This window comes from Penicillium bovifimosum (genome assembly GCF_028826915.1).
Source record: "Penicillium bovifimosum strain IBT 22155 chromosome Unknown utg000002l_segment0_segment0, whole genome shotgun sequence".
NCBI lineage: Eukaryota > Fungi > Ascomycota > Eurotiomycetes > Eurotiales > Aspergillaceae > Penicillium > Penicillium bovifimosum.
Genome location: NW_026622711.1, coordinates 3,336,820 through 3,349,202, shown reverse-complemented (window position 1 = coordinate 3,349,202; position 12,383 = coordinate 3,336,820). Strand labels below are relative to the sequence as shown.

The window sequence follows — 12,383 nt, the reverse complement described above, 5'->3', positions numbered from 1 at the left end:
TCACACCTGATTCCCAAGATAATCAATAAAACCCACCGAATCCTTCGGATCCGCCAACCTCAAATCAGCATACGCCAAAGCCCTAGCAACAAGCATCTCAACATCCCCAATCCACCGCGCATACCCATGAGCCCTAAGCTTACAAAGCGCCACCTTGGTCCAAGTAACACAGCTCTGTTCCGGCACAGCGCCCTTAACCGGCAACGGCACAGATTGAAGCAAACCCTTGATAATCTCTGGACCAAGACCAGCCCTGACCTCGCCAATCGTCATGCGAACAAGGCGCGACTCGCAGGTGTCCGGGTCGACGTCGTTCCTGGCGCGGTAGGTCCACTCGTGGTCTGGCTTTGGCTCGCGGGTTACACAGTCCGGGGAGGAGCCGTCGGTTACGTCGTAGACGTGGAAGTGCTTGTTTTCTTTGTCGGAGAGCAGGATGGTCCAGTGGTAGGCGGAGAAACCGAGGCGGCGACGGCTGTCGCCGAGGGATAGCTCGTTGCGGTTGTGGACTTCTAGATAGAGAGTGTAGGTGCTTGGTTGGATTGGGGTGGTGGGTGGGTGGGTGGCCGAAGTGCCGTTTACGGGGGTTTCCCGCTTCTGTTTGGGTGGATTTTGTTAGGTTGTTGATGGTGGGTTGAGGAGAGATGATACTTACACCGCGGAACATCTTGAGAAGGTATTTCGATATCTTGATGGTAGCTGGGGGGGCTTTGTGGTCAGGTGGGATGGGAGAGCTTGGGTGTTTACTGCTTTGCTCTGATCCGGGTCCTGGGTAAAGAGGTGTGAGCAGCTTTTGATTGCTCTTTCTGGGTTATTATCTGAGCGGTGTCTCTTGTGGTAGTTTAGACACAATGCTTGACTTTGGGCGGGGAGAATTCCTGCCCATCTTCACAGGCCACAGAAAGGCCATACTTGGTGCTATACATGCCCGTGACCATCCTGGCGTTCAACTCGCAGGCACGGCCAAGTCCGGTCTGATTGGGAAACAACGACCCTGCCTCACTATATCGCGATAGTCATAGTTGATGCTTGAAATTGCACAAAATATTGCTCATATATTTTCCCTCGAGCTCCTGGCTACCTGATAGGTAGTCTTAACCTAAGCATATGCCTCGTTGGCAAAATAGAAGACCAGATCAATGACCTGTTGCCTGTACTTATATACATATCTCACGGCAAAGACAGCAACAGTTTCTTCAGCTTAGGATAGTTGGGTGTGCCCAATCCAGTGGCAGGATCCCATCTGCATCATATGTCAGTAAAAAACACCCCTACGCTACTTGGAGATATCGCACTTACCCAGGAATAGCACTGAATCCCTCAGATCCACAACCAACATTGGTACCATTGGTAATATCATTAAGCACCTCCGGGTGAGCATAAAGCACAGGGTTGACGAATCCAACCGGACCCTTACCCTTAGCAAGACGTTCCTCGTTGATCTACGACGGAAAAAAGCCACATTAGCACCAGTACCCAAACCTATCCAATGATGTACACCAGGGATCCAACATACCAAGTTTAGCACAGACGCAAACAACGGCGACGCCAAGCTGGCACCGTAGTAGTGATGCACAGTCCCACCCGTATACGCAGGGAACATAGCGCCATTAGCCGCGACATCAGGATAAGCGCGACCAATGCGATTGAAAAGACCCTTTGTCGTGTTCAGATTGACGTTCATCCCCGAGTAGTGCGGGTAGCTCAGCTTAGCCTTTTTGAAGTACTTTTCGACAGCAGCCTTCTGGTATAGTGGCTGGGGGAAGTAATTGGAGAAGCCGCCGGAGCTGCTGAAGTTTGCCGCGGTGCCGCCCAGGTCGGCGTGCATGACGCTCTCGGCGTCGTGGACGGTCTGGTCTTCGTAGAGCATCGTACCGCCGACGGAGGTCACGTAGGGGCAGTTGGAGGGGTACTGGGGGTTGAAGATCTTGCCTTCGGGGCCGAGGCAGCCGTTCGGGGTGCCGTCGCCTGGGAAGGAGGCGACGCCGTAGTCGCCGGAGGCGAAGAGGATTGAGTGGCCTTGCAGACCTAGCTTGAGGAACTCGTTGCATTGGCGTTTTGTGTAGGCGGCGGGGAGGTCGGCTTCGGCTTGGCCGTAGGAGGCGCTGATTACGTTTGTTGGCTTGTAGACGCCACATTGGAGTTTGCCTGTTGGGGTGTGAGTTATCAGATATATTTGGCTTATTGGCAGGGACCGCAGGGTATTCTACCTTTGTAGCCAGCAGGGTCTGGGTTCGGATAGACTGGGTCGATGTCCGGGTTGTTGCCTGTTTCACCATAGGCACTGTATGTGCAGTAAGACTGAGGATGTCAGCTTGATGTACTTTTTTGTAGAGAAATCACGACTTACACCATCGAGGGCATCGAGGAAAGTGTTGAACAAGTTGGTGGTCGCAACCTCGACCGGCTCATAAACCTGGTCGTCGACCTGGTAGAGAGTCACTTCCTGGGGGTAGATAAGCGCATAACTAGCGCCGTTAGCCGAAGTCAGAGGGAGAACTGGATGAAGACATTGTACTCACGCCATGTCAATGTCAATATCCGATTCACCGCTGTTGAGTGCGCTATAATCAGGCACGGAGTAGTTGGCTCCATCGATCAAGGCGGGAATAGGGTAGGTGCCCTGCGGGATCCAAGGAGCATAATCCTTGTAGTAGAGGTCAAGGTCAGACTTGGCAAAGTAATCACCCTGCTCGTAGAGACCGAGCGAGTTACCCTTCTTAGCCTTAGTAGCATCAGGGATCTTGTACAAGGCCTTGATGCAGGCCGGGGTCATGTCAGAACCACAGTTCTGGAGCTCTGCAGGCAGTCCCTTAGCCTTGGGAGGAACGACCTTGGGTTTGGAGATATCGGATGCAATTTCGCCCTTGGAATGGGCCAAGTGTGACGCTCGCTTTGCCTTGGTGCTCTTCTTCACAATGGGGCTAAGCTTGACTCCGGGTGTGATGTAGTCAATGTGGTGCTGGATGTGCTCGGGGACATGGTACCTGGTTCCGTCAATTCGAGAGGCCAGGTGGAATACTTCAAGGTGGTATGGTTCTTACTCTTCGCAACCAATCTTCAAGCTGGCAGTGTGAGAATGCTCGTGCTCGTAGAACTCAGTCATGAACAATTTCTCCACTTCATGGGCATAGGCATCAAAGGCCAGCCACCCCTTGTTGTCCGAGTGCACAACCCGGGACTTATCAATACCCGAGGACTCGAGCCACTGACGGACAGAGTCAACAGACTCCTTGGGGGGAGCAAACATATCATGAACCTCCTCTGCCGACCAGTACTGTCCATACTTAGGCGAGGTAGGGTCAGAGCTACGCAACGATTAGTTGACCGAACAGCAAACCCACTCACAAGCATACACATCTACTTACACAGTCATGAGAAGCTCCTCACCCTTCTCCAAATTGTTCTGGGTGAGACCAATGCGCACAGGCAGCACGGAATCGCGCTTAACGCGCTCACCCTTGACCCAGTCAACATGCTGATCACGCTTCTCGTGCAAAACATGCTTCACGGGAGCCGGGACCGCCCCAGAAAGAGCCGCGATCGCCAGCGCAACACAGACCTGAAGCACCAACATCTTGAAATAAGAATGGAGAGGTGCTAATCTTTAGCCATCGTCCAGGGGCAGGGGACTGGCCCCCTTGATATACATGCGGGGGACGCAAACGCGATGTTTTGATTGCAACCCTAATCTCCCATGCGAGATGGAGGATCAAAGACCAAACAAGTCTGGCAAATCTGATTGGATGTACTGGGTAGTATCTGCAGGATTGAGATATCGAACCCGGCACTTAGTCCGGCACTAGAGCCCAACATCTCTAGCGGCGGGGAGGTGATGGACATTGAATATTTCCGTATGGAATATTTAGTCCGGTTGCGCAGTTGACTGTTGCAGATGCTTAATCGGCAGTTGCTGCATCTTTTGAAAGTGTATATTGCCAATATATGTGGGTCATTGCTTGGTGAATGCTTGGTGTTTGCCAATTTTCTTGTGTTGAGGGCCCAGCTGGTTATCGCAGGAGGCCGGTGCTAGTCCTATCAGCACGCCCTCGCGACAGCGGAGCTCCGACGGAGGAATCCACCGCAACCATGGATTCATTCTGGCGGCAGAGTTGGACTTTAAGCGAGAAGCCAGGGGATCGAATTTGGCAAGGAATATATAGGCATAAAGCTGCTTGCAAGAGAGGCTTGACCCAGTGGTACCCAGTGAGAGGGGGAGGGGGATCATCAACGAAACGAGTCGAAATAAGACGTTGTCCCACGTGGAAACAAGCCATCGCGGCTAAAAGGCCAACATCTGTACAATCACCAACCCTACATGCAAAAAATGGAATACAAGAATATATGTATAGATTTCTAAATCATAAACAAGAAGCTGACATCATCATCATATCGAATACTCATCACAGTGAAAGCACACGGATGGCATCTTTTTTTTTAACGTGGGACGAGGAATCGGGGAATAGGGGGAGGAGGGAAAAAGAAGACGAAGACGATGACCATCTAGAACAATCTAGTGGTGGAAAAGACGGATGCCCTGCTCGACGAAGGTAATACCCAACTTCTCGGCAGTCTCAAAGACGGGGGTGTCGTTCTGGCTGCCAGTGGGGGCGGCAATGTACTTGACACCTGAGCGGGCAGCGCGGAAGACGTTGTCGATGAAGGGGAACTTAAGGAAACGGGTTAGCATTTACCGATACAGAACGGCGATAAAGGATAACTTACGAAAGCATCGGAGGAGACAGCGACCTCGCTGAGCTTCTCGAGCCAAGCCTCACGCTCCTCCGAGGTGAAGGGAGCGGGGACCTCCTCGAAGACACGCTCGTACTCGGCCGTCTCGGCCTCGGTGCGGGGGGTCTGGCCCGAGCAGAGCAGGTCAATGGCGTTGGACTTGTCAGCACGCTTGGTACCCTGCTTCCACTTGATGTTGATGACGCGCTCGTGGAAGCGCATCCACCAGTTGTCGGCCTTGTCACCGGCCAGACGGGTGCAGTGGATACGGCTCTGCTGGCCGGCACCGAGACCGATGATTTGACCGTTCAGAGCGTAGCAGACGGAGTTGGACTGGGTGTACTTGAGGGCAATGGTGGCAACAGTCATGTCACGGAGAGCAGAGTCGGGGAGAGAGGTGGTGTTCTTGGGTGTGATGACGGTGTTGAAGGTCTTGCTGGGGGAGATGACGACGTCGTTGCGGTGCTGGTTCAGGGTGACACCGTACAGAGTGCGGGTCTCCTCGGGGGCGGGGGTGTAGTCCTCGTCCATCTGGAGGACAAGGTACTTGCCGCCCTTCTTCTTGGAGAGAATGGCCAGAGCCTCGGGTTCGTAGCCAGCGGCGATGACACCGTCGGACACCTCACGCGAGATGATCTTGGCGGTGGGGACATCGCAGACGTCACTGAGGGCCAAGATATCACCGAAGCTGGACATGCGGTCAGCACCACGGGCACGAGCGTAAGCCTGAGCCAGGCCGGAGGTCTCGATGTCCTTGATGTCATCCACCATGTACACCTTGCGCTCCTTCTCGTTCAGAGGAACACCGATAGCAGCACCAGCGGGGGAAACGTGCTTGAAGCTGGCAGCAGCGGGGAAGCCAAGAGCCTGCTTGAGCTCCTTAACCAGGGGCCAGGCGTTCAGAGCATCGAGCAGGTTGACGTAGCCAGGAGATCCGTTGAGGACCTTGAAGGGCAGCTTGCCTTGAGCCATGTGGGCAGAGGCGGGCTTCTGGTGGGGGTTGGTACCGTAGCGGAGCGAGAGCTGCTGCACACCACTGCCAGCGTACTCCTTGCGGAAGAAACCGGAGATGGCGGAGTCGTAGTCGGCAGTCTGCTCGAAGGCCTTGAGAGCATACTGCTTACGGCTGGCCTCGGTGATCTCGCCGGCCTCGAGCTCATTGAGGAACTCCGGGTAATCGGAGGGGTCGGACAGAATGGTCACACGCTTGTGGTTCTTGGCCGCAGCGCGGAGCAGAGTCACACCGCCGATATCGATCTCCTCCACAGCCTCATCGATGGTGACATTGACCTTGGCGACGGTCTCCTTGAAGGGGTACAGGTTGCAAACGACGTAGTCGACCTTGGAGATCTTCTGCTCAGCGAGATCGTTCTGGTCGGACTCGATATCACGGGCGAGGATACCACCGTGCACGGCGGGGTGGAGGGTCTTAACACGGCCACCGAGCATCTCGGGGGCGTGGGTGATGGCGGAGACATCCCTGAGAATCCATTGTCAGTGTCTGTAATGCTGTACCATTGACGATAAGGGCTACTCACTCGACAGGGAATCCGGCCTCACGGATCATCTTAGCGGTACCGCCAGACGCAAGAAGACGGACATCCTGCTTGACCAGACCCTTGGCCAGGTCAAGCAGACCAGTCTTGTCATAGACGGAGATAATAGCTATCAAAGACCAAGGATAAGAAAGTTAGCATTGCTGCCCCAAAAAATCCCATAGTCTGGGGAATGCTCGATCTATGAGGGAGGCCAAGAGCGACCTACCGGACTTTTGAGTCATGATGGATCCGACTAATTCTGTTAGCGTTGCTGTCTAACAATTGAATACACACAATTGGATCCAATTGATGTATAAAAGGTCCAAAAACATACCTAGAAGCAGAGGGGCGTAACAGATGACGAACAGAAGAAAAAGAAGAAGAATTATGACCCGCGGGGTCGGACCGATTGCGGCGGAGGGGCTCGAAACCGCCTAGCTTAATTACGTGATGACCTCTTGCCCCGCACTTTGAGCTCCAGCCAATACAAAGCCAGAATTTGAAAAATAGACTTAGCGTGGCACGTGACTACCAATTATAAAAGGATTTTCTGTGCGGCGGCATCTTCTCTTTCTTTTTTTCTTCTTCATGAACAACGCAAAACTCACATTCTGCTCAAAAAGCGTTCCTACGAAGACTCGTCTAATGAAGTACGGAAATCGTATAGAGAATGGAGACCAAGTGCCAATGGCAAAGGTGTCGATCTTGGGTGCAGTGCCTGCTGACCACTGGTCATGTAGTAGGGATTGCAATGATTGATTCTACATCCCAATATAATAGTCAAATATCATTGAATTTTACATATATCAGTCCACATCGTACTTCCAAGAAGCCTAATTGTACGGAGCACTCCGTACAACTCTCCGTAACCCTTGGACCGTCATTTCACGCGGTGATAATTTGGAGCGGAGCTGATGTCTATTACATTGCTGTATTACTAGACTTAAATAGTTTCAGTGTACATAAGGCCATTCATTCCGTCGAGAAGCCTTGAGTCATTCAACAAACACGAGAAATCTCTGGCGCTTTTTGTGCCTCAGGGCTTCAGAACATCTCTGGCCCCGGCTCCAATGGCAAGCTGGCGTCCCACGTTTCCGAAGCAGACGCAGGCGCAGAAAATGACACTGGCGACCCAAGTCCGCACCGCAATGCTCTCCTGTGTGATGCCTGCTCCCAGCGCATTCTCCAGCCCTGTTCCATTCAGAAGACTGTTGCCAAATGTCGGGCCTGTCGATGCGGGTACAAGTTCGGGCTTGAGACCAAGCACAACTCCCATGCCGCCCAACCCAACTACGGTTGACAGGACAAAGCCAGTTGTAGTGCGATCAATCAGGTACCAGAGAACGGGATTGGCGAGGGCGAGGGTAAGTGATGCTTGTGTGGTAGATTCCCATGGAAGTCTCCGCTATAAGAGGAAAAGCGAAAAGTCAGCGATGTCCCAGAGGGAAAGGAAAAGGGGAAAGAAGTAAGCATTTAGCATTTAGCAACATACCATAGCAAATGCAATTCCAACAAAGGCTCCAACACTGCGAGCAACAGCAACCCAAGACGGGGTGCGTTCCTCGCTCTCCTCCTCATTGCCACCCGCATGCTTCAATTCAGTCTGCTCAAGCTCACCCTCGCGCCAGTTATCCAGCCAAGGGAGCAGATTACCCAAGGCAATTCCCGCCAATCCCCAGAAACCCAAGTACTGCCCTGAGTCGTAGTAATGGATATTCTCCAGCTTAACGGGGGTAATCCAGTGGTTCTCATGAAGATGAACGGTAATCACTCCGTAAGCAACTCCAAAGCCAAATAGCAGTACACTGCTCAACGCCTGGGGCAAGATCACGCCACGGAACAGCCCCTGACTCAATCGAGACCGACTCCTCCGTAGGGCCATCCGCCGTGGCTCGATGGCTGATTTCTCTGCTTCGCGCTGCGATGGCTCGGGCGGGAACTCTGAGGCCGGGCTGTTCGCCTCCGTGCCCCACGGGCTGGACTCGTCTCGGAGCCCGTCAAATGCCGTCGGCGAGTAGATCCCGTACAGCGTCGATGAGGTCAGATTCATCACTGATCCCGTGCGGCTCACGCTGGTCGAGTTCGAAGCTGTGTCCGGTGCATGCGGGTTTAGGAACTCGGTGCTCGTTGACTCGGCGGGCGTTGGGGGGCCAGAGGACTCCGTGGAGGCGGGCGTTACCTCGAATGGTCGTCTCGGGCGCGGGCGCAAGATGCGAGGCTGTTCGGCCATGATGGGTAGAGGTGGGGGTGAAGCTTTGATTATATGTTGAACTCGTGGTTCTTCGGACCTGAGTGAAAATCCGGAGCTCTTGATTGTGGGCGTAGACCCAGACTTGATCGGATATCTCACGCGTCTAAAGATTGTTTCGAGAATCTGCTGTATTGTGTACTAATGTTGTACCCTCTGAGAGAAAACACGTCAGAAGTGAAAATGTGGGAGATATGAAAAGGAGGCCGGGGAGAGATTAGGGCGGAGGGCGGGATATGACGCCTACCAAATAATAACACGGCAAAATATAAACTTCCCTCGGTATCAATTGGGTCAGCAATAGTGTGATCCCTCAATGAAAATATGCAGAGAGCCCTCCAGATGTGCAGGGGATTTAGCTCTCTACTAATACGCAACAACTGGTCTCAACAAATTTCCGCTCCGTCCCGTTTGCCGTATCCACTCGGGGTCTGTGCCGTGACTTGTACTTCGTACTCCGTACGCTGATCCGATTTTCTCTGAGCCCTTCGGTGTTGACTTGACTGATGTCATGTAATGATATTGGAAGATTGTCCAGGTGTACATACTAGAAATGACGATCCAGAGCTATGAGAAGAAGAAGAAGAAAGAGGAAAAGAGGGGGGCATTATCACATGCAGTCCGTAGTCCACAGCTGGCATCAAAATGTCCACGATCATGCAATCCACCAGAGAGGCGGGGGGCCGGACCTCTCTAGCCCACTTATGTCCAAAGGTACAGACCGAATGGAAAGTGAAGTTGAGAAATTGAGAAATTGAAATACAAACCACAGCCATGTCCGAGAACAAGAAAAGGCGACTCCAGGGCTTGGGAATAGGGAGACAAATGTAAAAAGAAGAGCAAAGTAGATCATGATACACCATATTTTGAGAAGAGAAACATAAGAAAAAGAGAAACGCCGAGCCTATTAGTCTTCCATCATGTCTCCATAGCCTTCCCCGCGCTGATCAACTGGACCCCTCGGGGCAGGCGACGAGGGTTCATGTCGTGCATAACCATTAGCACCGTCGTAGGCGGAGGAATTTTCGTCCGCTTCATCTTCTTCCTCTTGGTCGTCAGAAAACTCTCCTTGGGCACCTCCTTCATCGTCGTCACCAGAACCTTCGCCAAGGAGTTCACGGTCAAGCTCGTCTAGCTCTCCTTCAATGTAGTCATCGGGTCCGTGCTCTGCACCCCAGCTTGGGGTACCCATAGCTGAGGCCCCCGCTCCATGGCTCTCAGGATGATTGTGGCTGACCTTGGCTTGAGTTGCCGTGGCTTTCCTGGCCGTGCTGGGAGTGCCCGTGACACCTGCAGACTTGCGCTTGGCAGCAGCACTGGGGCGAGAACGGGGACGAGATCGGTTGTTGGAGGTTCGCATTTCGGCTTCCAGGGCCGCTTTGGCTTGGTGTCGCTCTTCGCGCTCCCTCTTGCGATCTTTCTTGGGGCCATTGGCTTCTGTGTAATCCCAGCGATCGAGTCTGCGTGCGGCTTTGCGCACTACAGAGAGGTAGAAACTTGCACACTCTCCAAAGTCGTCCTCTTCCTCTGGGTTCGAGAAGAGACCACCCTTGCCCCATGAGATATCTTCATCATCTGTGTCGTAACCCTCGGGCAAACCTTGAAGCAAGCGACCGTAGCGGGCGAACGGAATCTCGCTCTCCCTTTTCGCCCGGAGAACGCGGTATGCGTTAGATTTACGTTTGGCAAGAAGATAGTCAATCCGCTGCCGACGATTTTGCTCAACGGCAATCTGGTGCTGCGTGAGTGGCCGTAGCCGACGCATAGAAGGCGCCGAAGAAAGTGAAGGCTCGGCGATAAAACGGTTCATGACAGGGTGGTTGGAGCCGGGAGCGGGTGAGGCATCAGGAGTATGCTCCATCCTGGTTTTCAAGATGAGTCGCTGTTGGCCCACTCCGTTGATTGATGATTCTCGTTTGGCTTGCTTGGGGCGCGGACGAGAATTACCCGGTGTCAGATCATCTTCGTCGTCATCCAGGCTCCGCTTGGCAGAGGGGTGAAGAGGGGTGGACATAGCAGAGCCACGGCCACCCATACCAGAGTAGTCCCCTGCGAATGAGTCTTCGTCAAAGCCGTATTCTGCAGTTGAACAATGTTAGCGTTCTGATGGCACGTATGAACAACAAAATTCCAGAACACTCGAGCTTACCTTTCTTGGGCCGCTTGGGAATGCGCGGCAGTGGTTCCTCTTCTTCCAAGATTCCTACACCCGCTGTCAGCCAAATTCATCATCAATATAACCAGAACTCAGGCACACATACGCTTGCGTTCTAGTCTTTTGGACTCTCCGTACTCCTGTTCCTCGGGCGTATCCACGTTCTCCTCAGTGGCTTGTTCCTCGGTTAGAATATCAAAAGCCGGCACTTTCAGAGGTAAGCCCTCGGCACCCTCGCCCTCCAGACCCGGGCCGAATGGATTGTTCAGTGCAGCCTCTCGAGTGAAATCACTCTCCAAGTACCACCACATCAGCCAGAGGAATGCCCTTGCGCGGCTTTGACTGCTGAGTGTGGATCGCATAACGAGATCGAAGAAGTCTCGAGGAGGAAAGAAGTGTGTCTCCGACACTTTGGGGGCGTATTGCGCTAGAACGAAAATCAAGTTCACCGGGTTGGTTCTGGGTATGCTTTGTCGCTTTATTTTTTCCAACGTATTCGGCTGGTCGACATCTTCTGAAGCACCCTTTAGAATGGACTTGAGGCGGGGAGCATCCTGCAACTGCTTGTAGGCATTGGAATCCTGGTGCGCTTGTAGTGAGGGAATTGAGTGATAGGTCCGAAGTTGGGCACGCATCTCGGGGAAGACTAGAAACAGGATGGTTAGCACTTAGTATGATAGGGAGAGATGGTATGAAAGAGCTGCAGGGCATACAGTTCAGAGTAGTGTTCATGCGACCGAAATTGACCAGCAAACAGACCATGGCCATATTGATAGCTGCAGGTTTGTCGTTCTGCAGCTTATCCTTCAGGATCTTGCTGGTCTTGCTGCTCCGGGCCATTGCATCGATGTACAGATCCGCAAAGTCCATTCCCTTTTGTCCATCGGGGTATCGCGTGAAAACAGGTGTCTTGTCCTCAAAGACCAGCTTCAGGAATTGGTACTGGATATCTTTGCGCCAAAGAGGAATGCCGTCCTCTTTCTTCAGGTGTCGAATCTTGTTGCCCGAGTAGACTGAGCCAATTGTACCGTTTGCCTGCCGCCTTGTACCGACAGTTGCGCTGGCGGTTAGGCCGTGAGACTGGTCGTCCGCAGCTTCGGATGCCGCAAATGACTCGTCCACCATGCTGTTTTCCACATCAGCCATTATGGAGGGTGGTAGTGGAAGCGAAGGCACGTCGCAGATTTTGACGGAGAATCGCAAGTTGAGATTAATGAGGTTGCCCCCTAGGAGGCGCGGGCCTATAAAGAGTCAAGAAGAAGTAGAGCAAAAGAACTGAGACAGAACGAATAATGAGAGAAGGAAATGAGCAGGGGTGAGAAGTTGCCAAGTAAGAAGGAACAAGGGAAAACGAGGTTCAAAGCGGAAAATTGAGGAAGAAAGCAATGCCGAGCCCATGAGGGTATAGCTGTGTGATATCTACCCGTATCGTAGAGCCTACACGCGTTTAATATATCCGCTAATGCCACGCATCCCAGGATGACACTGAAGAGGATAAATTGGATAAATCGGTATTGATGAAATGGATGAATCAAATTGCAAGTCAAGTATAATACGTATCATTAACTACTGTGTACTTCAATAAGCTAGGTACCTATCCTCGTACCTAAAGTTATCTACTGCTCCGTAGTTACGTGCATTGTCGCCTTCTATCCAACCAATCTACACTACTCGGAGTGATAATGATAATGTTTTATGGATAATTGCATTGGAT

General features: G+C 52.5%; 5 protein-coding genes across 5 annotated transcripts; all 5 read right to left on the bottom strand.

Moving 5' to 3' along the window:
- On the bottom strand, positions 1-664 carry N7515_002458 (uncharacterized protein; the record flags this gene model as incomplete). Its single annotated transcript, XM_056663202.1, has 2 exons — positions 1-594; positions 653-664. 2 exons carry the CDS (start codon positions 662-664, stop codon positions 1-3), a joined length of 606 nt encoding a protein of 201 aa, XP_056525315.1.
- Positions 665-1,167: 503 nt separating this feature from the next.
- Positions 1,168-3,574, bottom strand: N7515_002457 (S53 family peptidase; the record flags this gene model as incomplete). Its single annotated transcript, XM_056663201.1, has 8 exons — positions 1,168-1,240; positions 1,297-1,439; positions 1,514-2,145; positions 2,208-2,298; positions 2,348-2,465; positions 2,520-2,984; positions 3,042-3,305; positions 3,366-3,574. 8 exons carry the CDS (start codon positions 3,572-3,574, stop codon positions 1,168-1,170), a joined length of 1,995 nt encoding a protein of 664 aa, XP_056525314.1.
- A 936-nt stretch (positions 3,575-4,510) lies between these two features.
- Positions 4,511-6,508, bottom strand: N7515_002456 (phosphoribosylaminoimidazolecarboxamide formyltransferase/IMP cyclohydrolase; the record flags this gene model as incomplete). Its single annotated transcript, XM_056663200.1, has 4 exons — positions 4,511-4,666; positions 4,723-6,208; positions 6,267-6,393; positions 6,493-6,508. 4 exons carry the CDS (start codon positions 6,506-6,508, stop codon positions 4,511-4,513), a joined length of 1,785 nt encoding a protein of 594 aa, XP_056525313.1.
- Positions 6,509-7,302: 794 nt separating this feature from the next.
- Positions 7,303-8,496, bottom strand: N7515_002455 (INSIG family protein; the record flags this gene model as incomplete). Its single annotated transcript, XM_056663199.1, has 2 exons — positions 7,303-7,671; positions 7,759-8,496. 2 exons carry the CDS (start codon positions 8,494-8,496, stop codon positions 7,303-7,305), a joined length of 1,107 nt encoding a protein of 368 aa, XP_056525312.1.
- A 925-nt stretch (positions 8,497-9,421) lies between these two features.
- N7515_002454 (uncharacterized protein) lies at positions 9,422-11,815 on the bottom strand (the record flags this gene model as incomplete). The annotated part of the gene is made up of 4 exons (XM_056663198.1): positions 9,422-10,593; positions 10,664-10,717; positions 10,776-11,315; positions 11,383-11,815. 4 exons carry the CDS (start codon positions 11,813-11,815, stop codon positions 9,422-9,424), a joined length of 2,199 nt encoding a protein of 732 aa, XP_056525311.1.
- Positions 11,816-12,383: the final 568 nt, after the last annotated feature.